The sequence below is a fragment of the Pogoniulus pusillus genome, chromosome 4 (genome assembly GCF_015220805.1).
Source record: "Pogoniulus pusillus isolate bPogPus1 chromosome 4, bPogPus1.pri, whole genome shotgun sequence".
NCBI classification, from domain to species: domain Eukaryota; kingdom Metazoa; phylum Chordata; class Aves; order Piciformes; family Lybiidae; genus Pogoniulus; species Pogoniulus pusillus.
This window is the reverse complement of record NC_087267.1, coordinates 31,972,042-31,998,019: the sequence shown is the minus strand read 5'-3', so window position 1 is coordinate 31,998,019 and position 25,978 is coordinate 31,972,042. Positions and strand designations below refer to the sequence as shown.

Below are 25,978 nucleotides of genomic sequence, written 5' to 3'. Positions count from 1 at the left end.
CTGGCTCGGCCTGCCCCACGGCGGAGAGCGGGAGCAGGCGCAGGTAGAGCCCGTGGCAGTCGCGACGGCGGTGGGGGTGCCGCCTGAGCCGCCGCTTCAGGACGCGGACAGCTCTGCGCCGCGGGGCCGAGCCGCACTTGGCGCTGAGGTGCGGCGGGCGGCTGGGGAACCGCCAGGGGGTGCCGGCGCGGGCGCCGGTCGATGCCCTCCGCCTCAGGCAGGGCCATGGCAGCGGGCGAACGGACGGAGGAGCCGCTGGCGGAGCTCAGCCACTACGTGGTGGCGCGGCCCATCTACAGCGAGGCAGGCTTCCAGGAGGAGAACGAGCGGCGTCCGCCGCTGCCGCCCACGCTCCGCGAGCGGGCGCAGGCGGCCTTCAGGTGCGTGACGATGCCCGCGGAGGCTGCGGCTCCGTCGGGCTCTGGGAGCGGGGGCGCGTCGGGCCCGCGGGGTGGGGGGAGTAGGCGGCCGAGGGTCGCGCTGTCCCTGCCCCCATAAACTTCACCTGCCGAGGAATAGAGTGGCCTGAACTCCGTCAGGCTATGCATAGACCAGTCTTGGCTTTCCTTCCTATGGAAGCGCGTGGATGCAGCTGCCCATAGGGTACCTCCTTCGGGAGACGGCACTTTTGACACCAGTGCATGCCTCATTGCTGTCTGGAAACACGACCGTGACAGTCTCTGCCTTTTAAAATGAGCGTTACCCTAGCTTTCTGTCAGCTTGGCGTTGGGGGCTTTGCAGTTGAAGCCCCGTGGAGTATGTTCAGCACTTGTTTTCTTGCAGATGTTCAAGGAAAAGGGCCTTTCAGGTTGCCAAGTCTTTTCTGCCTATCCTGGAGTGGCTGCCCAACTACCGAGTGAAAGAGTGGCTGGTCAGCGATATCATCTCTGGGGTCAGCACTGGCCTTGTAGCCACCTTGCAAGGTAAAGCCAGGCATGCTGGCTCTCCCTTCTCCAGGACATCTCTGTAAGGGAGACAACTGAACACAGGGGTGTTATGCAGATGGAATTACAAATCTAAGTCTTGTTATTTAATACTAGATATTAGGTATTATTTTTCAATAAATAATTCATTATTTTAATATATTCCTTTTTTCTTTCTCTGCTTGGATAGAAGATTTAAATTTCCTTTGATGTGCCAACCTCAAGATGTATTTAACTGTTTTCACCCAAGCCTTTTGCTCAAAGAGTATTCATTCTGATACTTAAAATTTCAGTTATGCTGTGATACATGGAATAGATCCTGTGGTGTTCCTTCTCTTCATTATCTGAGTCTATACCTGTCCAGCAGCTGTCTACAGAAAACTTTTTTTTTTCCCCAAAAGAATGCAACCTTGCTATTTACTCTCATTTTAAAATTTGGCTTGTAAGATTGTTTGGGTAAGCAATCTCCAAGGAGATGACAGCATATTTACAAGAAAAAAAAAAAAAAAAACACAAAACTTGATAGATACTTACAGTGTGGCTTGCAATATTACATTTTCCTTATTTCTTTATTCTATTTTTTAGGAAACCATTTGGTAGATAAATAAAAAGGTGACATAAATAAGCAGAAATTAATTAAAATAAGCTAGTTAATGAAGACAAATGGCAGGACAATTCTGCCTGAAGCAACTGATAAGTTTCACATTCAGAGACAAAACTAGCTGTAACCCTGAGGTGGTCCAGCATATTAATTTCTTTTGTCTCAATAGCATTCTTACACTGTTTTCACAAATTTTCAAGTCTAGGGGATGTTAAGATAGAAGTCAGCTCAGGTTTTCATTCAGTAGAACTTAAGCATTGCACAAGGGGGACAAAGATTCACGCTGGGAACAAAGAAGACCGTTTATGCATTCCTCATTAGCCTCAAGTTTTCCCTACAGCCTGTTCCCTTGGAGTGTGCTAGGGAGGCACAGTGTGGCACAAAACTCCACTAACATTACAAACTTCTGCTCCGGGTAGAGGGTGGCTTGAGTACTAACAAAGTGATCTGTCCTCAACTCCACAGAAGGTCTGTATTAGCTGAAAGATCTCTATTAACAGTAGTGCCACAGTTACAGGATTCATCCACCTGTGTCAGGATGAAGGTGCCAGTCTCTTTTCAGTGGTGCCCAGTAATAGGATTACAATCATTTATAATCACTGATTCTCAGGTATATGCCTGCAACTGATGTACAGACAAATTCTGAATTGTATCTGAACAAAAGGAGTAAATCTTTCTGAAAGTCAGCTCTATACAGGGTAGTAATTTGTGGAGATATTAAAAAATCTGACATTGTATGATCTGTCATTTCAGGTTTGGCATATGCTTTGCTGGTTGCAGTTCCTGTTGGATATGGTCTCTATTCTGCCTTTTTTCCCATCCTGACATACTTTTTCCTGGGAACATCAAGGCACATCTCAGTTGGTAACTTCATGCGTTCAAGTTACAGTGAACTAGCTATTACAAAATGTTAATCCTTACTGTGAACATTCATATTTCATACAAGATAATTATTTTCTGAACCAAACCTGGTTGTGATGAATATTAATATTTGTGGATTTGGGAGACTTAAGGCTTACTTCTTCACTGTACAGGCAATTGTGCATTAATAGCTAACTTCAGTCATGCCCATGCATGCTTTTTGCTTGCATTTATGCTGAAGTTTAAATCTTTTCTTTGGCTATACTCAGTACAAGAAATTACAAGGTCAAGGCCTCAATAGGCAGTATGAACAGACATTTTGTCTATTAGCTAAAGCTCAAGATGGCTAAAACAGCTCTTTTAGTCTTCTCTACAAGCCTTCCTTGCTGCATCCTTTTTTGATCACTGTGGACAATATCATCTTCTTGCCTGTCGCGGAGACCCAGAACCTGTGTGTCCACTCCAGCCTCGCTCTAGGCCCTCACATCAAGGCTATGGGTAAACCTCGTTGATTCTTCCTGAGTACTTTCTCTAAAATATGGTAGTTAATTTCTGTCACATCTTACATTTAAACTTCATGCTACAGCTTGATTATTTAAGTTTCTTTTTCTTCATTTTAACAAAATACAGTCTTTCCTGGATCATATCTACTAAGAATAGATTGTTTTGCCTCCCCCCCGCCCCGAAGCTTTGGCACAGTGTTACACCTTTTAATGAACTTTCTTTTCTGCTGCATCAGATACCCCTGTATGTTTTCTCCACTTTGTAAGCCTCTTCCTACCTTACCTGTCTGCTCACATTTGCTATCCAAGTCTGAGTTGTCACCTCTACTTAGTCTGACATTCCTACTTTCTACATCATCAAACACTCCTGTTTAAGATTTCTTCAATGCTCTTATTCATGAAATTTCTTCTAAGGTATCTTTAAGGTATCTTTCTGTAAAACATTTAATAACCTTTTCTTTTTCTCCATAATTTTAGTAAATAACTGCAGCAAATATGATTACTATTAGATTGTGTGTTGCTGACACAGTGATCTTTGTATCTTGCCCAAAGTATAGTTTCAGTCATCTTTAGCCAACGTAATACCACACTGTGCTGCTAAAGGTTGTGGTCCTACCCCATGATGCATGTTCCTGCCATCATCATGGTGTTGGGATTTCTCACTGTGCAGTTGTGTGGCAGACTTGATCAGCTGAAGATTAATCATAATGTAAATAAATACATAAATATTGCTTTCAGATGGATCAGTGGTCTTTTCTGTCTGATTGTAGTGCTGATACAACAGGGATGGTTGGAACATGTTGCCCTGCTCCTTCTGGCTTCAGTACAGCCCTGGATTGGCTTAAGCACAGCATGAAACTGCACTTGTATCTAGAACATTAAGTTACCTTAGGAAAAAATAGTATCTTTGTGTCATGTTTGCAGTGCCTGTGGCTCCTGACCCCCTAATACTACTTCTGTACCCCAGTTAAAATGCAAAATGGATTTTCTGATTTAGAGTTTGTTTGTCTAGTCTGATAAACACTTCTTTTTTATGTATATTACACTTTATTTTTTCTGTCTCTCATTACAGGACCGTTCCCTGTAGTCAGTTTGATGGTGGGATCTGTTGTATTGAGCATGGCCCCTGATGATAATTTTCTGATAGATGGCAGTAATGCTACAGGGACTAATGGTACTGGGATAATGATAGACACTGAATCCAGAGATGCACAGAGAGTGCTAATTGCTAGTACCCTCACATTTCTAGTTGGAATTTTACAGGTAAAATAGTTAGCTTGAAGACACAAGGTTGATATTGCTTTAATTTTCATGGGAAAATGTAAAGTGTGGAAATACTTTTAGCTTAGTAAAACACAAAATTAAAGGAAAGTCATCTCAAACTCTGAAGAACATCTATTGGGATTATTCTTCTTATCCTGGGCAGAGTCTGGGGGGCACAGACAACAGAAGCATAGGCTTGTGGTTACAGACCAAGAGACCTGCATGCAACCAACCACTAATGGTGAATATCCTGAAGCATCTTTTCACACATTCCTTCTGGTGTCATTTATTCTATTGGATTGCATGACTTTAAGCTATACTAGGCTGCAGTGGGGGAAAATGATCCTAAGAGTCTATGAACAAAGAGAGAGAGAAAAAAATAAGAAATCACCAAATAAAAGAGTATATTTTTGTTGTTTAGCAAGGTATTCTTCATGATTTTTCCAGGTAATATTTGGAGCCCTTCAGATTGGTTTCATTGTAAGGTACCTTGCAGATCCACTAGTTGGGGGATTCACAACTGCAGCTGCTTTTCAAGTGCTTGTGTCACAACTGAAAATAGTCCTAAATGTTTCAACTAAAAACTACAATGGTGTCCTTTCTATAATATATGTAAGTATGATCTAATCTATTTTGAATTTATGCCAGATTTTTTATATAATTTTTTATCTTTTGCTTCCATTTCATACAGGCATGGTTCATATATATATATATGTGGTGGTAAGTAGAGGACTCTCATGAATATCTGCAGCTGTTCATTTATAGTTGTGAGGTTCTAAGTAGCTGTTTTTGGGGTTCCTCAGATAGAAAGTCCAGTTGCCATCTTGAAATCTTTTTCAGGCAGAGCAGTTTTTCACAAAAGATTCAAACTTCATTATCTAGCAAAACAGTCCTTTAGCTTGTCACTTCTGGAGTCTACTTTCTATCACACTCTGTGCTTTCCAGCTTACTGTGGAGGATGTTTCATCATGTCTTAACACTGTCAGGTCATGTCCCAAAGCTGGCTGATCCCAAGCCACTTTACTTTTAAGCCAGCAGTTCATTCTGATAAAGGACATTGCTCTCCATTCCACAATATAGCCATACTTGTGAATATCTAAAGAAGGATGTGGATTCCCACCTTGTATCCAGGTACCTACTGGTTAGCTAAGGTGAGGCTAAATGTTGCTGTCAACTCCATTTGTTGATCTTAGAGAAAATGATCAAATGGAGAAATGTATTGGCCAGGTTACAGAAATACTGAATTCCTAGAGGTCTCATATTACAGAAAAATCTCATTCCCCAGGAAAATTACTGTAAGTTTTGTCACTGACTTTGGCATGAAGCTATTCAGGTTCATTGTATTTTAGGTCTTTCATAGCACTTCACATTATTATAACAGATTTCTGAAAGAGGCTGTTCTAGGAAGAAAAAAAAAAGTATTACAAGTTTTACATGCCAGTTAAGGCAGCCAGGCTAGCAGAAACATCTTCAGCATTTTAGTCATCTAGATTAGTAGCAAGAGGATGAATGTAACTACAATTAGCAAGGTAAAAATTAGAACAAATATCTGGGGAACTATTTGAAACAAAGTATTGTGGGCCTTTTTCCCTCATGGGGAAGAATTTTCCTAACAGGGAAAATTAGGTGAAACAACATGTTACTTAATAAACACAACATATTACTTAATAAACCTTAAAGCAGACCTGGCAGTGTGATGGACTCACTAATCCAGCATTTTTTTTTTTTTCTTTTTAAATTTCTTATGGATTTGGAGGTTGCTAATTTTACTAGAAGATATTTTTTTTTTTTAAGTAGTCAAGTGGTTCTTCCAGCTCCTGCAAGCCTGAGCAGAATGCTGACTTTTTAGGTTAAAGTTCAGAGCTTCTGTATTCTTACAGGTGAGCCAAGTCAACGTGTTTGCATATGTGTGTAGAGCAAAGAAATTGTGATTTCTGGTCTGCTCAACCAGTGACTTGCTATGTCAGCTTCAGCAAGTTTTGGACTTGTTTCAGAAGTAGTGTTTAACAGACTGCAACACTAAGCGTCCACTGTTAGCAGAGCCCACAACCCTATGTTGGGAAGTTACTGTTCTGTGAAGTGGGGCATTGCAAGAGTTGCTGAGTGAGAAGGGGATCCGTGGTAAGCAGTACAAAAAAAAATAAATGGTTTCAGTCATGCAAGGAAGGGCACGGAAAGCTTCTTTAGCTTAGACAGCATAGCAGATTCAACATTTATTTTATTTCAAAACCAGAGTCTTTTCAGAATGGTAGTAGTGGTACTGCTGTAGAACACTTCCCTTGCCTCTAAACTGACAGCTTAGTATTTGGTGAGCTAACCAGGATGCAAGAAGCCCCTTTCTGATTGTTTGGGTTTTTTTCTTCACTCCAAAGGAGGGCTACAAATTTGATACAAGGGCTGGAATGTCTGCTGAGGATAGGCTGAGGGAGCTGTGCTTGTTCAGTTTAGAGAAGACTCTGGGGAGACCTTATAGCTGCCTTCCAGTACCTGAAGGGATCCTTACAAGAGAGTTGGAGAGGGACTTTTTAGTAAGAGTGTCTAGCAATAGGACAAGGGGGAATAGTTTAAGCTGAGTGAGAGTAGGTTCAGACTGGATCTTAGGAAGAAGTCATTCAATGTGAGGGTGGTGAGACTCTGGAATAAGCTGCCCAGGGAGATTATAGATGTGCCCTCCGTGAAGGTGTTCAAGGCCTTGAGCACCTGATCCAGTTGAGAGGCATTTCTGCCCATGGTAGTGAGGTTGAAGTAGATGACATCTAAGGTCCCTTCCAGCTTAAGCTATTCTGTGATTTTCTATCAGATTGTTCTGTTAGAAGCTGCTATCACTATTCATGGAAAAATTGAATTTTCTTGGAGACAGAGGACAAGTGAGAATTACCCTGGTGCCTAGGAGGAAGACAGAGAAGTATCTGTAGCATTTCTGTAATCAGCCCGTCATGTTTTCTTTGTACACTCACTTGCAATAAACTATAGGACCAAGTAAGGGCATAGCAGGTATAGAGAAGGGAACCACATATTGCAGCCCCATTGTGAGAATCACCCATCCAGGGACTGAATTCTGCTGGGAAGGTTAATGTATGATAAGGTGAGGTTTAGTGGCTGCTTTTCTTCACAGGCTGGCAGGACTCGTGTTCATAGTCAGTCTCTGGATGTCAACAGTGGAAATAAGAAGCATGTAATCCACAGAGCACATGTACTGGGCAGGTTGTGAAGCAGTTCTATCCAAACATTTGCAATCTGCTTTTTGAATAGAAAAATTAGGATCTCTCTTGCTATTAGGACAAAATGAAGAAGCTGTAGGTCTTCCCTTCCTTTCTCCAAGAACAGGCAGAAGTAGAACACAGGCAGGGGGTTAGCTCTTAATTAGTATTCAATTCCTAAGAATCAGGAAACAGAGTCCCCACACACACATGTGGACAATTTCTGCTTTTTCAGTTACATTCACCATTATGTCCATTCACCGATTCTGTAGTGCCTTGACAGTATGTTACCCTCAGGCTCCTCCAGACCCAAGCAAAGAAGTCATTTGGTTTCTTCCAAAACTCCATGCATTGGGGTCTTCTTGTATTTTTGCATCCTTTAAGTGGACATAGACATGATCTATGTTGTAATTTTTTATGTTTCAGACTCTTATTGAAACATTTGAAAGAATTGGTACCACCAACATTGCAGATCTTATTGCTGGACTCCTCACCATTTTTGTCTGCATGGTAGTTAAAGAAATAAATGATCGATTCAAACACAAGATACCTATTCCTATACCAATAGAAGTTATTGTGGTAAGCAAAGGAGCATAATAAAATCTTGGATAAAATAGATGTGTCTAGCTTCAGGAAAACAAGAACTCTTTTAAAGGATAAATAAAAGTGTTGTTTTATTTTATTGCAGACAATAGTAGCCACTGGCGTTTCATATGCTGCTGACTTGGAAAAAAAATACAATGCAGGCATTGTTAAAAGCATTCCAAGAGGGTGAGTACCTTTGTTTTCTGGGAAGTAACTATTATCTTAATTGGGTAAAAGAGGCAGTGGTAAGAGAAAAGACATAAAAGAGGTACTGAGAGTTGTAACCTGGAGTTTAGAACTCAGAGATTTCCTCATGTTTACTTCTCACTCTGCCAATTACACCATTTAAATGTGTTGTCCAGCTTTCCTTCATCTGTAAAATGGGCTTAGGAACATCTACCTGATCCATGAAGTTCATCTGAGAATGTACTGCTTTGTGCTTAGGAGGAGGATATATGACTATGGAAAATGTTTTTAAAAATATTCTGCATAGATTGGATTTCTGTAGACCTGAGTTACCCCATTGTGGTTCATATTCATGTGAAAGCTGTTACCCAAATTAATACTGTCACTTCCATAGTAATAGGAGCCAGGATGTTCAGGATTATACTGATAGAGACTTGCACTCAGAAGATTCACAGCACTTCACAGTAGTAACCTTCACATTCAATTTTGTTTTCAGGACTTGAATAATTAAAATTTGTGGAAACACAATAGGGGATAAAATGTTATTGAGATCATCTGAAGAAGTACATTAACAATAGTATGAAGTGTCATTAACATATTTATGTAATTCATCATACTATTCAATACATCCTTTATGCAATGCTTCAAAAAATGTACTTTTTCACTTTGCTATCAGAAGGCCAAATCTCAGTCGTGCTGAGAACAATGGGAGCTTTGTTGCTGACTAATAGCATCAGGATTTGGGCTATGGTAAGCTAGATAAGCGTGTTCTGTATGTCAATGGGCTGTTTCCACCTTTTTATTAAACTTGAAACATTACACTTCATATTATAAGCAACCTGTATGCCTCCACCTCAAACTCCTTGACAGTTCTAGTTAGAACAGAATTCGATCAATTTGATAACACTAATATGTTTTCTTAATGCTAGATTTTTGCCTGCTGAACCTCCAGATGTCAGCATGTTTTCCCAGATGATAGCAGCCTCCTTTTCCATCGCTATAGTTGCTTATGCTATTGCAGTATCTGTGGGGAAAGTATATGCAACCAAGTACAACTATGCTATTGATGGAAACCAGGTATGTATAGCCAAAATAGTGAAGTTCAGTTCTGTTTCATACTGACTTCTGTAGCCAAATGAAAGAAACATCATTTCCACACATTTTTTCAGACAAGCTGAAGTCTGACAGGAGAAATTTTTTTTCAACTATTGGAAAGAAATAGCTGACATAGCTATATATTACCTGACAAATTTGCCAAACAGAGATGAGCTATATGTGGACTGTCCTCAGTATGGGCTTTTCATAATAATAGATTCCTTTAGTATTTCTTCAGTGTCTTCATTAGCTCTGGAAAGGTAAATGAATCTAAGCATTGTATAGAGGAATTTTCTGGTGACGTCAAGGTGACATAGATAGCTTTAGGAACCTGCTTTCCATTTTTACTTGTAAGGCATATTTTGAGATGTGTTGCTACAGGCTGGGACAGGGGTTAGGGAGGGAGGTAATGGCAAGCTATGAAGCTGCTCTGGATGGCTTTATTTAGGCCCAGTCTAGTTGTCAGTTAAGGCGTGATTTTATTCCTGTGGAATAAATTATTCTACTTCTCAGCATAACACCAGTTATATCAGTGTAAATATACTTGTAGTTCTATAGCTAAGTCTTGCAGCTCCACAAAAGCAAATGTCTACCAGCATATGAATGTACTTGCATAACTGTCCACACCAAATTGGCTGAATTGTTTTAACCATTAACTTCTAAAAGCACATAGCTACATAGAATGGTACATGAGCTTGTGCTAGTTTGAAGCTAGCTAGAATGTTTGGGTGAGAAGGATTAGATCACAGGCTATGAAAGAGAAACAGTGCTGATGTCTACTTCACTCATAGGCTTGCTGAGAGGTATAAGAACAAGAATGCAAACATAGATAAGGGAGTTGCACTTCTTGGGGCATTGCCTGAGCTGCATTTCTCTCTCTCTCTAGCCTCTCTGCTGTCTCTCTGATTAATCCACTTTGCTTCCTAACTCCCTGGCCGAACCTCTGTTCTTCCTTGGGACTGGGGTAAGATTGAGAGGGGTAGGAGAAGGTGAAAGGGCGGTTGGGAGCCCCTCCTGGGGACTCGGGTTTCTGGGAGGGGTGTTGTGTTTCTGTATTACCTTTTACCTTGTATATTTCTATATATAACTGTAAATATCTGCTTGTATATTGTGCTAAGCTTCATTCAGATTTCCAGAGCCGGCTGAGTCTAGTCTGGGTGATTTCCAAAGTTGGGGGGAGCGGGTAACACCCAAACCATCACAGAGCTATGTATCAGCAAGTTCTTAGAGGATTCCTTCAGTTCTTCAGTGTTCAGGGTTATATGGCTTTCCCATAGGCATGGGAGGAAAATGTCAGAAAGCCACCTTGTCTTGCATCTGTGTTCATTTTTCATTTTATCCATTGAGCATCTGAGAAAATATACTGGAAACACTGTTTTGCAGTATGTAACAAAATTGCACTTCTGAACATGCTGGTCACTTTACAGTATAGAGTTCGTATCTGGTAACACTTTGCTTTGAAGTTGTCTAAAATGCATTGCCTTTCAGTTTAATAAATTTGTTTCTGCTGTTCTTCTGTTGACTGTGCTGTTCTGCCAGCACTAATGTGCTTCAAAGTTACTAATTAAATATTGTTGTAGTAGAATTACTTTCTATAAAAGCCAAGTGCCTTCCTTTCAGTTCTATGCTGTGAATTTTGAAGAATAGCAAAGGTTAAGTGCAGCCAGGAATGATGGGCAAATAGCATCATAGTTTGCTTGAACTACAGAAGATGAAATAATATCATAAAAGTAGGTAGTAAAACTATTTTGGAGGACAGGTAAATACTGTTATCTACCAATGTTTATTTTGTCTTCATAGGTTCATAGATTATTAAAACTTAGACAAATTAGCAACCTACTTCTAGTATTTTCTTGCAGAGTGCAGCTGTTACACAGGAATAGGCATGAATCTTCTAGGTCTGTTGTGTTTAAGAACATTACTTCAAAATCCTGCTGTTGAAGATGACAGGAATTTTCGCTTTGGAGAAAAGAAGTGAGAGTTTCAACATCAACCTTAAATTGTATTTTTAAAAATGTGCCGTCACTGAAAAGGTCTTGTGACTGTGTCAGCTTGGTGAAAACAACCTTTCTGTCAGTTATATGGGGTTGCTCCCAAACACCTCATTTCCCAGTGGAGGAATGGCCCAGATCCCAGGCCATAAAGCTCACACGGTCCTTGTCATTTGGGCAGAGCAACTGTCAGCAGTAGTCATCAGGACCTGTGACTGTGGGGCAAATCTATGAGAATGTTGTGTAGGACTTTGTGTGAGTTCATTCAGATGTTTAGAGGTTTGAAAAGCCTCCGGCCCAACAAACTAGAAGTGTTCATTGAAACTGTATTTTATTGCAAAGTTCCTGATAAGTTTTATTAATAATACAGTGCTTTGTATTAATTAAAGTCTTGTCTAAACTCAGACTGTTGTACTGACTAAAATTGTTTAGCTGATGATACTTGCAAGTTATTTTTTTCCTAGCCCCATTTCTTGATGCAGTTATACCAATGTAGTTGTTAGAAATGTTAGGTTTGATAGCATTGATGGAAATAAGCATTACACATCTTTGCACTAAGATGAAAATGTCCATGTCAGAGACATACACCAGCTCCATTGTATTGGTTTTCAAACACAGGCAGTTGCACTGCTACTACAAGAGTTATTTGTGCAAACATTGAACAGCTGTTATTAATGCATAATCTACTCAATACATTGTGCTATCTACTTTACGAACTACTGTAGAAGTTTTTGTCATTCTCTTTTGCACAATTGTCTTCAGGTATCTGTATTTACAGCATCATCCAATTATTTTTCAGGAATTTATTGCCTTTGGGGTCAGCAACATTTTTTCAGGTGCCTTTTCATGTTTTGTTGCTACTACTGCTCTTTCGAGGACTGCAGTCCAAGAAAGTACTGGTGGAAAGACTCAGGTAATGACCTCTTCTTGCTAGTACTGTGCAAGGAAAATGTATTGTTGTATAGGGCACAGCTTTCACAATGGGATAAGAGCTGTCCTAAAATGCTTGTGTTGCTGGCAGACCTTGTGCTCTGGTAGTGAATAATTTTTGTAGTTCTGCCAGAAGAGGACAGTCACGTTCTAAGTCATAGCATGAATTACATTAGAGGTCAGAAATCCCTCAAGTCTAATTCCACAGAATTTAATTCCCAATCGAGTGACTGAGTTTGCCACAGTAGACATTAGTATGAGGGAGGAAATCCTTTTGCAGCTCCCAGGTACTGGCCTGAGTGGCCCTCCTACTTGCCATTCATCATCTGCCCATGTGCTGTCTTTCTCATGTAGAGTAAACTGCTGTTTTACAGTACTACAGCTTTGCATATTTTAGCAGGGAACTAGAGGCTATCCAGCAGCCTTTTTTTCAGCTGACAGGCAGAGTCTGCTCCTGTCATCTGTCTGTGCACTCCTCCAAGAGCAGTTGTTTACCTGCTTAATTGAATTTTCTCTGTGTTAGCTGAAGTATGTAATGATTGTCCACACACATCTAAACACAATGTCATTTTGGCAGGTCTCCTTATTCCTAAAGAAATGTAATGTGCAACTACTTGTGTTGAAAAATAGATAAAGTCTTAAATTAATTTCCTATAAACACTGTTCTTTGTAGGTTGCTGGTATAATCTCAGCTGGGATTGTTTTGATTTCCATTGTTGCCCTGGGGAAATTGCTAGAGCCCTTACAAAAGGTACTGTACTTGTCCTCTGCAGCACAACCACCAGCACCAATTTGAACCAAATGCCCAACTTTAATGGGCAGGATTAATAACCCTGTTTGAGCTCTGGTAACTGACACCAGATGAAGCTCTGGTTTATAGTGTAAAATGTTAAGCACTACCTTAATATGCATCTTCACTTCTGAATAAAACTTTTTCATTGGTTTTCTTCACAGTCTGTGTTGGCAGCTGTAGTAATAGCTAACTTGAAAGGGATGTTCATGCAAGTGTTTGATGTTCCTCGTTTGTGGAGACAGAATAAAGTAGATGCTGTAAGTAGCCTAATATTTTAGTGGGTTTGTCTGGTTTTCTTTTTATCTTTTAATGCCATTCAAGTTTCTTTTAACTACCATATAAAGAGAATTTTGTAGCATTATCAGTGGAGAACATCTATATGCATCCTTAAAATACAAATGGCAGGTAAAAATCCCCCATTTTAGAGTCTAACATAGTATTTTGCTTATCTTCTTTATTCCCTGTACCACATAGCAAGAGTGCCAATCAAAGTATTCTTGTGCAGTGATGATCCTTTCATAGCAATTACCATAGTTTACAGCAATCTTGTGTTGAGGCATCTTGAAAATCAGAATAAAGATGGCCTTTACTGTTCTGCTTTTATATCTTGCACAGTTTAAATGGGTAAGAAAAGCTGATCTTTTCTGAATTCATATACATCTATTTATGTTATTAGGACATTACTGTCCCATTTGCCTGGATAATCTCAGGTATCCTTCAAAAAATGTTTTCTTCTTGTAGCAAGACTAACCCAAACTAGAATGTGGATTCATCTGGCGTGCTGAAGGATATATGAACAAGCTTGTCATACAAAGCACTGTACATATCTCATGGTACTTGCTCACATCTCCCACTGTCTGGGATTCTTCACTATGGCTGTTAGGATAGGAAGAGGTTTCATGGAAAGTATTTCCTCTGTACAGTCCTTATTATATACAGATTTTATAATACGTGTCATTGGGCAGTACCTGTCTTAAGCAGATCTGAATTTTTGTAGTCAATCATTTAATAGTCCTCTTTACAGATTAAAGATTCTACTACTTTTATTGAGAACTGTGGGCACTCAACTTTTTGCATGATTGATTCCACTGATATTGTGCCTGAGAAGTGATGGAGAGAGCGATTCGGTAGCCCACTTCATCCCTTCTGCCTGAGTCTTACATACCACTGCAGAGCACCTTTTCCTCTCTATATGTCTGCAGGTGGAGCATCTTACATCTCGAGGAAACCTTTTCAATTTCTAAAGAAAGATTAACAAAGACTGCCAACCTCAGAAAGAAGAAAATGCAATGGTTACCTGCATCCTCTTTAGTTTAATCAAGCTATCCTCATCCTTGAAAGTGTAGTTATGCTAAAAAAAGAATGAGAAAAAAAATGCTATCTATTACTAATAACATAGTGATTGATAGAAGCATATTGAGGAAAAGGAAGTCAGCTAATTATCAGTATGTTATGGTCATAAATTCTAAAGTGAAATGCTACTCACCTTGTCTGGTCTAGTGATTCTTTAGCTTGACCAGGAGTTGTATGTTATAGTTAAGAGACTTTACATATATTATTTCCTCTCCAGATGATCTGGGTTTTTACCTGTATAGCATCCATCATTCTGGGACTTGATTTGGGATTACTTGCTGGCCTTTTGTTTGGATTGTTGACAGTCGTGCTGAGAGTTCAGTTGTAAGTAACACAGGATCAGAAATAATTGTTAGTGTTATACCATGAGAAAGGGAGAAATTATGCTGAAAAGCAAGCTGATTTGTGGCAGAAAAGCTGCTTGGGTTTACAAAAATTTTGAAATGGAAAAAATCTACTCTTTAAAAAAGACCCAAAATCACTGTGTGCTACCACTTAATTACACTAACAAGAAAGAAGCTTTGTTGGTTTATAACAATTTATTTTCTATCATGTTGGGTACTCTGGTGGTACTTGGCCAGTACAGATACATGTTATTTGGGAGGGACTTTTTAGGATATCAGGTAGAGACACGACTGAGAGGAATGGAGCAAAGCTGGAGGTGGAGAGATTCAGACTGGACATGAGGAGGAAGTTCTTCACCATGAGAGTGGTGAGACCCTGGAATGGGTTGCCCAGGGAGGTGGTTGAGGCCCTAGCCCTGGAGGTGTTTAAGGCCAGGCTGGATAAGACTCTGGCCAGCCTGATCTAGGGTAGGGTGTCCCTGCTCACAGCAGAGGGGTTGGAACTAGATGATCCTTGTGGTTTCTATGATTCTATTTATGTACCCATATACCTATATCTATACATATATCCATAGAGTTCTGGAAAGGAACAGGAACATTCCAGGTCAAATATAAAAGTCAAATATAAAAAGGTATATGAATGGCATCTGTAATTAATTGATCACTATAGAAACTCTTATCATGTCATACTGCTTATACAAAACTGATTGTATGCCTGTAAAAGAAAAGGATGCAGACAAGACAAAATGTTGTGTTTTGAGCTAATTAGTTGCTGCTCAAAGAATATATGGTAGTGGAATGCTGAGAAAAAGTGGCTTTACAGAAGCTTGTTTGACCATCTTGTTAATTTTAATTGATATTTTCTCTGAAAATACAACATAATTCTGTTCCTTCAACCTGGAATCCAGAGATATGGTTACTAGCAATACTAATGAATAGTTGCACTGTCAGCAAATACATAAAAGCAAAGCTTTCCAGACACTGCTACAGAATAGTAGATTATAAAAAATGGAGATTGAAGATCCTCAAATGAGATTCCCAATTTCAAGTCAAATTTGTGAAATCAAAAGATAAAAGGGAGATTAGGCTTTACAAACTTCAAAACTGTTTGCCTCAACTGTTAAACGTATATCTAGACACTGCAAAATATTTTTGCTTTGCTGTTGGCTGAATTAAAAAATAAAAAGGTTGGACAAAAAGTTTTAAGTAATCTGAAAGGAATTTAAATGCATTGGGATTTTTGTTTCACATCAACTGAAAAAGTGACAAATTTATTTTTAGATTGAAAAATTGGGTTTGCTTTCAAACCAAACTAGTCTGCTTGTAAAACATTTTCCTGGTTAGGGTAACAAATGGTACAAGTTATTCCTTTAGCTCTACACTAAAATGGTGCAGTAAGCAGGCTGAGACCAAAGTTCCTTGGCTTTAAAAACGACCATTCACTACAAACTGGAAGAAGAGGCTTGCACAGCAACACAAAATAGATGTGATACATTTACAGCAAGGCTATTTGGCTGAAGAGAGCAGACTACAAGAACTTATGACAGTTAGTATGTAGCAATCCCTTTGATTCTGTGAATGCCCAAGTACGATGTTTATCTTAAACTGGTTTTTACTTTTGCTTCTGTTAGTCCTTCATGGGGTGGCTTTGGAAACATTCCTGGCACAGACATCTACAAGAAGGTCAAGGACTACAAAAATGTAAGTAATTGCTCAGTTGTTTCCCTTCACCTTTCAAGGCAGTGAAAGACAGAGTTGTGCCTTGCCTGTTGTGAACAGCCTCAATTTGGCAGTGACATGGTCAAATACAGGCTCGGCATTGAATTCTTCACCTCGATCCAGATGGTTGGTCCATATTGCATGCTGGGGATCTCAGATATTTTAGATATTTTGCTGAACTGCTGAAACAGTTAAATTGTTTTTTCTTAGCCAAAACGTGTTGTAGCTTAACCTTATATCCTTTGGCAACAGGTTATAGAACCAGAAGGTGTGAAGATTCTCAAATTTGCAAGTCCAATTTTTTATGCTAACATTGATGGACTGAAAAGCAGCCTCAAATCCACGGTAAGTGATATGTAATATTTTGGATGCTTAACTGTCTTTGAGATTTCTTCAGAATTATATCTAGGTAAAGTTAAAGAGTTGTCACCCTTTTTCTGTAGGTGGGATTTGATGCGGTCAAGGTATATAATAAGAGGCTTAAAGCACTGAGGAAGATACAAAAGCTAATCAAGAAGGGGAAATTAAAAGCTACTAAGGTAAAGGTGGTTGTGGTTTTGGTTGTTTTGGTTTTTTTTTCTTTCTGTTCTTACTCAAAGGATTACTGTTAGAGCTTATTACTTTAGCCTTACTTATAAGTTCCTCTGTATTCATCTCTAAAATAAAGATGGGAAAGTGTGACTTTTTGGTATGGTAGGAAGTCTGGGACATGCAGGAGTACACCTATTGCCAAAGATCCCACATATTCAGGCAGCTGTGGCAGTCACAGAGTTAACAGGAGTGGAAACGCAGTTTCCTCTACCCCTCACCACCTCCCGTCGTCTCCGCGCGGTAGAAGTGCTGGCTCTTTCATGTGTACATGTGCTCCTAACATCCAGCTTCCTACACACAAGTAAGCTGTATCAGTTGCCTGGTGGAGATAGCCGCCTACATTCTCTTTAAAGAAAACAGCATATGTTCCTCTGAGTGTGGAATGTACATTTCAGTAATTAAATGCTTGCAGAAGGGGACAGGTAAATGCAACCAATTAAATCCCCAGAGCTGGAAGTTAGAAATGGGCTTTGTGTTGTCACTGCTGTTGGTGAAGGTTGCAGTATTGCCTATATGTATTACAGTTTATGGTACAGATAAATGCTCATTTATGTGACATTACAGCTTTTGACCTAGTCATTTTATATATATAGTATATCTAATCCAAAGCTGAAAGTATTAGTCTTAAATATCTCCTAGAACCAAAGCTATTGAGGGAGGGATTAGCTCTGAGATATTTATTTTTCCAGATAATGGCCTTTTTTCCAGAAGATTCTCTTTTAAAGCATGAAATACTTTGCACAAGGAGAAAGTAAATGTGTGCTGTCTCCTTTTTCTTGTTTTTTTTTTTTTGGATGCAGTACTGTCACCCAGCACAAAGGGGACAGACAGGTTCTTTAAGGGATTGTTGGCAGAATGATAATGGAAATAATGATAAATACAATCGAAACTTTACTTTCCTTAACAAGATGTTATGATTAGTATAGCACAGTTCATTATTAGAATGGTGCATTATTTCTCCAAACAGAAGCAATGTAGTACAATTTATGAGTAACATTAATACAGAATGTGTAATACAACTTGACTTAGGGTTTCTAATCACCTGGCCCCTCTGCAAACTGGGTGAGATCTTAATACACAGTTTGATCTATCAATTTAATAACTGACATCTAGACTCAAACTGTATATAAAAGAAGACACAAGTCAATCACCCAGTTCTCAGCAGAGAATAAGAGAGGTGGTCCTACTGTTCAGCAGCAATTCTAGTCCAAATTCCCCACTTAGGAGTTGTAATTGCTTGATTTTGTGGACAGTTCTATAACAGGGTCATCAACAACACCTGGCTGTCCAGGTGCCTGGGAACGTTAAACCTGGCAAGGCAGGGAGTAGTCAGCCTGGCATCCAGGGAGCTTGTGGTTTATAGGGAGGGGAAGAAGAAATTAGTTTGGTTTGCCTGCTTGATGTACAGGACGTTCACAGGACCTCTAAGGCCTGAGAAGAAGGGGAAAGGGAACAAATATGTGACCATCTTGGTCACAAAGGAATGGCTGTTTGCCTTATAAATTACATTAATTACACTAACCACATTACCAGGGGTTGGGATTAGGGGGCACTGGTCACAAGTATCATTCTTGTTCATTCCTTAAACAGAAGTTATCACAGGAAAGTATTTCTTGTAACCAAAAAGAACATTCTCCATGATTAAATACTATGTTCCATATATTACCTGCATGTTAGAATGGCATCATCAGTGAATCTGGTATTAGTAATGAAGTTTTTGAGACTGATGAGGAGCCTGAAGACAATGACTTTCCCACCAAAGAAGTAGAGATCCAAGTGGACTGGAATTCAGAACTCCCTCTCAAAGTAAACATCCCCAAGGTGCCCATTCACAGTCTCATTCTTGACTTTGGAGCAGTAACCTTCTTGGATATTGTAGCTGTGAGATCAATAAAAACGGTAAGGGCATTTTTTTTCTGGTGTTCTGTGAAAGTGAAACTAGTCCATAGTATGTAAATCAAGAGCTGCTGACTGAAGTTAATTTCTGAGTTAGTCTGTTGTTGAAAAATACCTTTAAAACTTATACAGCAAGAGGTAGAATCTTGGGGTGTGAAAAAAAAATAAGGTAAAGAACAATATGAAGGTTTCATGGTCAAGTACTCTAAAATTAGAATGCAAAATGTGGTTCTACTATATGCATATGTTATGAAACAGTTACATGCATGCTGCTATAATCGGGACACAGGATGATGATTACTCAACACAGAGGTAGTAAAAATTTTATCTTACTATCAATTCAGTCTTTAGGCACAATATTCATTTATTCATTCCACATTATTTAGATTATTAAGGAACAAAGAATGGGTAAATTCTTCACAGGTTTTTCTGTGGCTAATATCACAGCATTCCATCAAGCTTCATCAGTACATCTTCAAATATCACAGTAGTTAATAAGGAGATAATACTCCTAGTTTAGGAAGAGCAAAATGAAGACCTAATTTTTGGTGCCCCATTACAAGTGCAAAGGACCTGACTGTTCAGTCCTTAGTCTTTTATGATTTTCGGTATGTTCAGATTCTTGCTTTGACTAACTTAATTTGGTGACTTCTTAGCCTATCTATAAGCCTATCTTAGATTGCCAAGACTCTAGTTTAACAATGAACAGATGGGGTGGAATTAGCAATCACCTGTGAAAATAGTATGATAAGAATTGCCTGCCACCAAGGAGCCAGGGGGTCCAGTCTTCCACCTTTTAACTACCTGACATGTTAAAATAATTGCTCTGTGCCTTGCTTCAGCCTTCTGCCTAGTCCTAGTTTCTATTCAGTTTTGGCTTCTGACACAAGGGAGATACTGGGTCTGCAGACATGTCTCTTTCCATATGTATCTTTTTATCCCACGTGCAGCTTTTTTATCCAAGAACATGTCCATCTGGTACAATGCATGAAGGAAAAATCTGTGGAAAAAAATGCATGTGCCAATGAAATATTTTATCATATCACACATGTATGGGGAGTAATAAGGCTTGCTCAGAACCATGTTCTTCTCACTTGAAGAGGTTTTCACCTGGGGAGGAATAACACCATGTACTAGTACAGTTAGGAGTTGACCTGCTGGAAAGCACCTCCTTGGAGTCTTGGTGGACAGTAAGTTATCCATGGCATGGCAATGTGCCCTTGTGGCCAAGAAGCTTGGTCATATCATGGGATGCATTAAGAAGAATGTGTCCAGTTGATCAAGGGAGGTTCTCTTTCCCCTCTACTCTATCCTGGTGAGACCACATCTGGAGTATTGTGTCCACTTCTGGGCTCCCCAGCTAAAGAGGGACAGGGAAATACTAGAGAGTGTCCACAGAGGGCTATGAGGATGATTAAGGGACTGGAACATCTGTCTAATGAGGACACCTGGGGCTGGTTAACGTGGAGAAGACTGAGACCATACTAATGTTTACAAATACCTGAAGGGCAGATGTCAAAAAGAAGGTGCCAGTCTCTCTTCAGTGGTGTCCTGTGACAGGACAAGGAGCAGACTGTTGGAACTCATACACCAGCTAAGTTAAACTGCTACAGGGTATGAACTGGAACACAGGAAGTTTCACCTCAAGAGGAGGGAAAACTCTTCTGTGAGGGTGATGGAGCACCAGAACAGGCTGCTTATCTGAAGACTTTCAGAAGCCCCCTGGGCATGTTCCTGTGTGGCCTGCCCTTGGTAATCCTCCTTTGGCAGGGGGTTTGGACTAGATGATCTTCAGAGGTCACTTCTAACCCCTACCATTCTGTGATTCTATGATTCTTTGACATGATTGTTCATATTACGAGAACAGAATAAGAACCTTAATAGGTGTTTGTATGTGTAAAATGCTTATGTAGTCAAAGATAGACCAGCTCAGCAAACAGGTACTTAACTGTTGGATCTTTTAAGTATAGCAAAATACAGCAGTTCCTTATTTATGATGAATAAACAACACATACAATTTGGAATAAAGACACTCAGAAACAAATGAAGTGTGTGCCTATACATTACATATATAGACATATGTACATATATGTATTTTCTCCTAACAGACTGACTTTATGTCTTTGTTGCAAACTTTTCTCTTTTTTCAGATAATTAGGGAGTTTGAGAGAATTGATGTGAGAGTATACTTTGCTTCATATCAAGGTAAGCATCCAACTATTTCTACTTCCACTCATGCAAGTGATAAAGCAAACATGGGAAGGGGTGAGATCTCTAGACATGTCCATAGGAGCATTTGTTCTAAGAATTACCACTCTGATAAACACAGTGGGCTGCAGTGGGACACAAAGAATACTGGGGTTGATATGAAATACAGAAAGTAAGAGCCACGACAAAGCTATGATTGATTGATTGATTTGGCTGTATTTCTGATAGTTGCAACCATGTAATTTTGCAAATGTTTCTTAAATTACTCCAAATTGTATTAACATGTTATGACTTTCTTATATTCAGACAATGTTATATCTCAACTGGAACAGAGTGCCTTCTTTGATGATACTGTCAGAAAAGACATATTCTTCTTGACTGTCCATGATGCTGTGCTCTACATAAGGAATCAAATGGCATACAGTGACAATCAGGACCCCATCTTTGAGAAGGTATGGATACCCAGCACTGTGTTTCCCTTCTTTCTGTCATGTAACATTCATTGCATTAATTGCCATTTCCATTGCAGCATGGCCCATTCAGAAGTTAACATACTGACAGTCATACTGCAGTTTAGAAATTTATACTGCTTGTATTATTTTTAGAGAGTATCATAGAAGGACCTCTGCTGAACTAAACATCAGATTTGTCAAGGAACAGACTCTTTTGAGTTGTGAAGATTATATTAAGGTACTTCAGAGTAATAACTTCAATGATACAAATGATGTGTAACTCATCACGTTTCTCAATTTCTTTTTATGAAGATTTCACTCATGCAGGAGTCTAAAGAACCCATAGAATTCACAGAAACAAACCATCTTGATGATGAATTTGATGTTCAAGAAGAGGTAAGTACTGTAGAACCGAATGTGTCTATTGCTTATAGAATACTGATGGCTTTATTTCTCTGCCTGTAGCAGAGGAGAGGAGGTTGAGGGTGGGCAGAAGTTCTTAGCATCACCCTGCATTGTAGTTTCTACCGAAGTGTGACGTCCTACAGGAAAAGGTAAGGTTAGCTTGGAAAGCATATTGGTGAGAGAGAAACTGAGACCCCAAGCAAAATCCTCTCATGCTTCATTAGGGCTTGGTAAATAGATTGTGAAACTTACCATTCCTGATTCAACCTGTCCTTTTATAGTTGGTATGATTATTGGAAGAGACCAAACTATTATTCTTTGTCACAAATACGGGGAGAAGCACTTTCCACTCCTCTGTAAGTCACAGTGCAGAAAGGAATGGAAGGTATGAAGAACATAGCTATGATTCTGTAACAGGAGCATTTGGGAATAGCAAGCCACAAATATCTGAATTCTATTTACAGGATTCCTGAGGTGTTTGTATTATTGTAAAAAAAATAAGCTAGTCACAAAACTACCCATCCAAGGTCAAAGAGTATTCTGACAGGTTTCTGTCCTCCAGCTTCATAGTCACACTTTGAAGGTGAGAGCTAGGAACCTGTGCAGACTGAAGTCAGAGGGCAGCTGCCTCAGAACAGTTACTTGCTCTGAACTGTCACTGAGGCCAGGTTTAACTTGATAGTTTTAGTTAGCAGATACATGAACATTTTATATTTTCAAGCATTGTGTACTCAGAAGTAACTGTGGCCTGTTTCAAAACCATTTCACTAGGCCATGCGCAGACTTGCTTCATGAAGATGGACTGCTGGTGCTGTCCCGTCTTTGAACTTGGCAATATTTATGCACCAGTACTATATAAGCATTTTTTGGAATGAACCAATCTTTGTACTTGAAGAAAACTCTGATTGTTTGTGCGAATGATACAGATCTCTAGAAATGGATAAATTTTAGCTAATGCTATCCTGCAGATATTCTGGACTTAGATTCAGCAAGCACTTTCTGATATGATACACTGATAAAAACAATTCAGAAGATTGTTACCAAAGATGTATTCAGTTTTGGGAATAGTGAGGCAGAAGGTACATTACACTGCTTTATCAGTGTATACAGGATGAAAAGTTGCTTTGTAGTCTGCCCAGGAGAGTGAAGAGACCAAAATCTTTGGATGGCAAGCCTTTTTTTTTTTTTGGGTCTGTACTTGTACAGTGCCTAGTGAGTGAGCAGGAATAGTATCTGGCCAAGGCTTTGCATTTCTTGTACTCTGGTGTAAATGTACATGCTGAAAAGTTTTGGATAGTGTATCCTGATTGGTTTTTATGGAGTGATTCCTTAAATTGCTGTAGGTTGTTAGATAACTGAAATGGGTGACAGGTGAAACATTCACATGAAGAGCAAACTGCACAGAACTTTAAATACGATGAATTTAAGTAGGAAAGACCCTTGGATATAGGTTCATTAGCTCTCTATTAATCCCACTGTAGCAAATGATGATCTACTATTAATGATCAACCCTAAAATAACACATAGAAGATTATTTTGTCTCGAGTACATACCTTTCATCAAGAGGCAGAACACTACATAACTTAGGTTAACAAAAACATTAGTCTCCAAGTACATAATGAAGTCTGAAGAACAGGCTGTTACTGAGTGCAAGGAAGGAAGTCAGAATGTGACCTACTATAGAGGTTTTGGATGGGGTTTTTTTGTTGTTGTTGTTTTAAATGGAATGCAGGAGTTTATTTAGTTTAATTAATAGCTATATTTTTATATATTTTTTTCCTTTTAATATTCTACAATAGACTGCTGCTGTTCTTTTCTATTTGAGAGCCCAACAGATAAAGGATTTGACCTAAAGCAAAAATTTAATCCTTACTTTAGGACTATATAAAATAGATAGACAGGAAGTCAATGTTCTTACCTTCCATGATGAGGAAATGTGTTTTGGTGGAGAATAGTCTTCTGCCTTAACTGTTTTAGCACTACACTTATGTTTTTTTTAAATGGAAAAAAATCCTGCATCATGAGGGAGCAGACAGTAAAAAAAGTGGAAGAATACTGAAGTATAACATCCCTAAAGGTTCACAGTATGGGCTAATTAGCTTCAGTATGTTCACATATTTAAGGCTCATTATTTGATTACATCAGAGAAATTTTCCCTTATCACACTGCACAGAGTAGTGTCTTTTTTTGTATTTGGGGGAGTTTGTGTGTGTAAAATCTCAGGTGAAAAGCTAAGCACTAAATAAATTATTCTGTTCTAAACACCTGAGCAAACTTCATTAAAATCGGTGGGAAAAAAATCATGTAACCTTCAGTCAGTTGGAGAGTATCTTAGATAGTAGGTAGGAGCACCAGACTGACATCTTTTTTTCTCTGATAAGGAAAAAACTTCAGTCCTCATAAGTGTCAGTGAAATTTCTGATTTCAGATGCAATATAGGCCTGAGTCTAGATGACACTGATGTTCCAAATGCAAGCCAGCAAAAACAGAGGGTTGTATTTACAAATGGACATGTGGCATTTGTATGTCAGATTGGCACCTCCACAAGCTGAGAATGAGGCATGTGTTTAAGCAGCAAGTCAGGCTTATCTGCACCCCCTCAGACAGAAGCATTCATTTCAATTTACACTAATGCTCAAGCCCAGGATCTCTGACAATTCATTCTTTCAGTGCTGTCCTGAGCTCTCTCTCATCTGCCAGCCTAATGCAGGAAGCTGGCACCCACATTACTGACAGAACTTTCCTATCAGGCCATGGCCCCAGCTTACATTAATGTGAATATAACACACTGTTGCAAGTAACTTGTTTCTCAGAAACTGTATTGCTCTTCTAAAGTTGGATGAACATTTCATGTAAAACGTAAAATACTCTACCTAGGACTGATAAGTGACCCTTCAGCTAATTTTTATGCAGAATACATACTATTGAAAAGATACCATGAAAAATGACAGCAGTGGAATTAATCTTTTCCTCAAAAGAACACCTGCACTGTGAAGTTTGGGTTTCTTACTTGACAGGAATGTGGTCTTACATTATATTTTAACCTTTTCTAGTTCTGTAGAAGAAGCAATTAAATATTCAACAGGCTTCCAGTTTTCTTTCTCAATATGACATTTAATCTGTAATTAATTTTGATAAAATATGATGCAATGCACTTATTTTTGGCCTCTGTATTTCTTCAAGACATGGATGTGTTTGTCCTTAAACTAGCGTAAAATATATTTTCTTGAATTAAAAAAAAAACACACACAACAAACAAAACAAAACCAAACCCACACCCAAACACACAAAGCCTACATCTACATAGATCAGTAAGAGGCAACATGCAGAAGGCATTCACATACCTTTCTCGGTGTGTCAGTGAGTATGTGCTTCTTGAATTTCTAAGGATCTATCACAGTAATGGATTTTGCAATGAAACTAAATTCTCTGTAATTTTGTACTAATTAAAACCTCCAGAAGTAATGCAACTAGATGTGCTCATCTTTTTTTTCCAGTAGAATGAAGAAGTGATATTTTTGTATGTATTTCGAATACTTTCATGTCTTTGCATGTCAGGTATTAAATCTGGAGCTGTATGTTAAGTTTTGTACCCTTTTAAAAAGTTGCATGTTAAAAATAATTGTATTCATTAACTAGTAAATAAACCTGTGCATACTGAAGATATACTCCATCCATCTATGTTTGAGTTTGGGTTTTTTTAAATTCTCTTTGTGCATTCTTAAGAAATAAAGCTCATCATGCAGGGATCAGTGGCACAGTTCTCTTGGCTGTACCTTTGAGGAATGACACAGACAAAAGGGAAAACCAGTTCTGTCTGCCATGTGCTAAGAGGGCAAGAAACATCAGGCTGACCTAGCAGCTTTTCAACGTTGAGGCCACAAAACGAGACGTTATCTACAGGGACACAGGATCCCAATCCTGGAGAGCTTTAGAGACAGTCACTAATCTGTAGTGTGTAGAGTTGCCTCTACCTTGGGATTGTGGGAGGACTGACTGCTTGTGGTCACTTGCAGCCCTATAGCTTGTAATTTAATACTATTCAAATAGATTTCCTTTTTTTTCCCTCAGTGCCACAT

The 25,978-nt window shown here is 39.1% G+C and overlaps 1 protein-coding gene across 3 annotated transcripts; it reads left to right on the top strand.

The window, feature by feature from the left end:
* On the top strand, positions 1 to 25,572 carry SLC26A4 (solute carrier family 26 member 4). 3 transcript variants are annotated; one of them, XM_064142493.1, is made up of 20 exons: positions 1 to 380; positions 784 to 923; positions 2,278 to 2,388; positions 3,961 to 4,151; positions 4,599 to 4,763; positions 7,778 to 7,930; positions 8,040 to 8,122; positions 9,052 to 9,199; positions 12,008 to 12,121; positions 12,812 to 12,889; positions 13,093 to 13,188; positions 14,502 to 14,608; positions 16,260 to 16,329; positions 16,600 to 16,692; positions 16,791 to 16,886; positions 18,616 to 18,837; positions 20,985 to 21,039; positions 21,349 to 21,494; positions 21,807 to 21,890; positions 22,671 to 25,572. In XM_064142493.1, the coding sequence occupies exons 1-20, from the start codon at positions 202 to 204 to the stop codon at positions 22,692 to 22,694; spliced, it is 2,355 nt and encodes a 784-aa protein (XP_063998563.1). In that variant the 5' UTR covers positions 1 to 201; the 3' UTR covers positions 22,695 to 25,572. The 3 variants fall into 3 exon arrangements, with proteins under 3 accessions (XP_063998563.1, XP_063998562.1, XP_063998564.1); XM_064142492.1 differs by lacking the exons at positions 21,807 to 21,890; positions 22,671 to 25,572 and having other exon boundaries at positions 21,349 to 21,789; XM_064142494.1 differs by lacking the exons at positions 1 to 380; positions 784 to 923; positions 2,278 to 2,388; positions 21,807 to 21,890; positions 22,671 to 25,572 and adding an exon at positions 2,451 to 2,883 and having other exon boundaries at positions 21,349 to 21,789.
* The last annotated feature ends 406 nt before the right edge of the window (positions 25,573 to 25,978 follow it).